Here is a 1,598-nt window from a genome sequence, read left to right on the forward strand (position 1 = left end):
GATGGATGGATGTGTGAATGGATTGATGGATAGGTGGATGGATAGGTGGATGGATGGATGGATGGATGTGGATGGATGTGTGAATGGAGGTATATGAATGGGTGGATGGATGGATGGATGGATGGATGGATGGATGGATGGATGTGTGAATGGAGGTGTATGAATGGGTAGCTAGAGGTGGATGGATGAAGGCAGATAGTGAGCGGATAGGTGGAGGGACGGATAACACTGGCAGAGAAGATGGAGTCAACAAGCTCACGAGGACCTGGGATACACCAATTCAGGCTCCCAGCTTTATCCTCCCAGCTCCAGTCCTGGAGCTGCTGGCTCTCCGGCACCTCCTGCCATTGGAAAGGACAGGGCTGCTCAGCCCTGGGAAAGGCCGGGAGAGCGGGAGCAGAGCCTTGAGCCCACAGCCCAGGGTGGCTGTGCCAGTGCAGCCAGGGGAGGATCCCCTCCCCGGCGCGCCAGCGGCTCCCCCGGCAGCGTGGGTCGCTGAGCCGGGTCCCTGCTTTCCCTGCGGTGACTCCGTGCTGGCTGTCCCTGTGCCCTGGCCAGGCTGAGAACATCATGTTCCTGGAGCTGGACCTGTCTCCCCCGGCCATCTTCGAGTTCGAGCGCAGCAGGGACCCGGCCGAGCAGGACCCGCGGGCGCTGCACCTGGAGAGGCTGATGCACCTGGACAGCCTCCTGGAGCGGCCGGCGGCCTCCCGCGTGCGCAAGTCCCGCTCCTGGTGAGTAACACGGGGGTGGGGACACGGGGGGGCTGCGGCACGGCCGGGACGTTCTGTGGGAGCCAAATGGGGGCTTGGGGCAGGCGGAGGAGTCACAGCAGAGCTGGAAAGGCCCCGTTCCACCAGGGCTGATCTGCCGTGAGCTGCTGGGTATGGTCAGAGTGTGAAATGCTGCTGACATTGTGCTATGGGAACAGCATCGTGTAGAGCTCTGCGCAGGAGGGACATGGAGCTGCTGAAGGGAGTCCAGAGGAGGCCCCGGAGCTGCTCCCAGGGTTGGAGCCCCTCTGCTCTGGGGCCAGTCTGGGAGAGCTGGGGGTGCTCACCTGGAGAAGAGAAGGATCCAGGGAGAGCTCAGAGCCCCTTGCAGGGCCTGAAGGGGCTCCAGGAGAGCTGGAGAGGGACTGGGGACAAGGCATGGAGGGACAGGACACAGGGAATGGCTTCCCAGTGCCAGAGGGCAGGGCTGGATGGGATATTGGGAAGGAATTGTTCCCTGGCAGGGTGGGCAGGGCCTGGCACAGGGTGCCCAGAGCAGCTGGGGCTGCCCCTGGATCCCTGGCAGTGCCCAAGGCCAGGCTGGACATTGGGGCTGGGAGCAGCCTTGGACCGTGGGAGGTGTCCCTGCCCATGGCAGGGGTGGCACTGGATGAGTTGTAAGATCCCTCCAACCCAAACCACTCCATGATTCCATGATATTCCCATATCCCAGACCCATGGTATCCTCCCACCCAGCAAGGGGCACCCTTTGACGCTGCCTGCACAGCAAATGACCGGGAAAACGGCTGGATTTTGGGGAGGGTGGGAAGCCAGGGCAGGGCAGCAGAACCCAGAGTGTCTCTGTGTCCCCAGGTGCCAGACGCC

The 1,598-nt window shown here is 62.6% G+C and overlaps 1 protein-coding gene across 1 annotated transcript in view; it reads left to right on the forward strand.

The window, feature by feature from the left end:
* KIF3C (kinesin family member 3C) overlaps positions 1 to 1,598 on the forward strand; it is a 15,939-nt gene that overhangs the window by 12,200 nt on the left and 2,141 nt on the right. Inside the window, 2 exon segments of the mRNA XM_008642688.2 lie at positions 559 to 734; positions 1,587 to 1,595. Coding sequence (XP_008640910.2) covers positions 559 to 734; positions 1,587 to 1,595 — 185 coding nt within the window.

Source organism: Corvus brachyrhynchos, unplaced genomic scaffold, assembly GCF_000691975.1.
Source record: "Corvus brachyrhynchos isolate BGI_N302 unplaced genomic scaffold, ASM69197v1 scaffold211, whole genome shotgun sequence".
Classification (NCBI taxonomy): Eukaryota; Metazoa; Chordata; class Aves; order Passeriformes; family Corvidae; genus Corvus; species Corvus brachyrhynchos.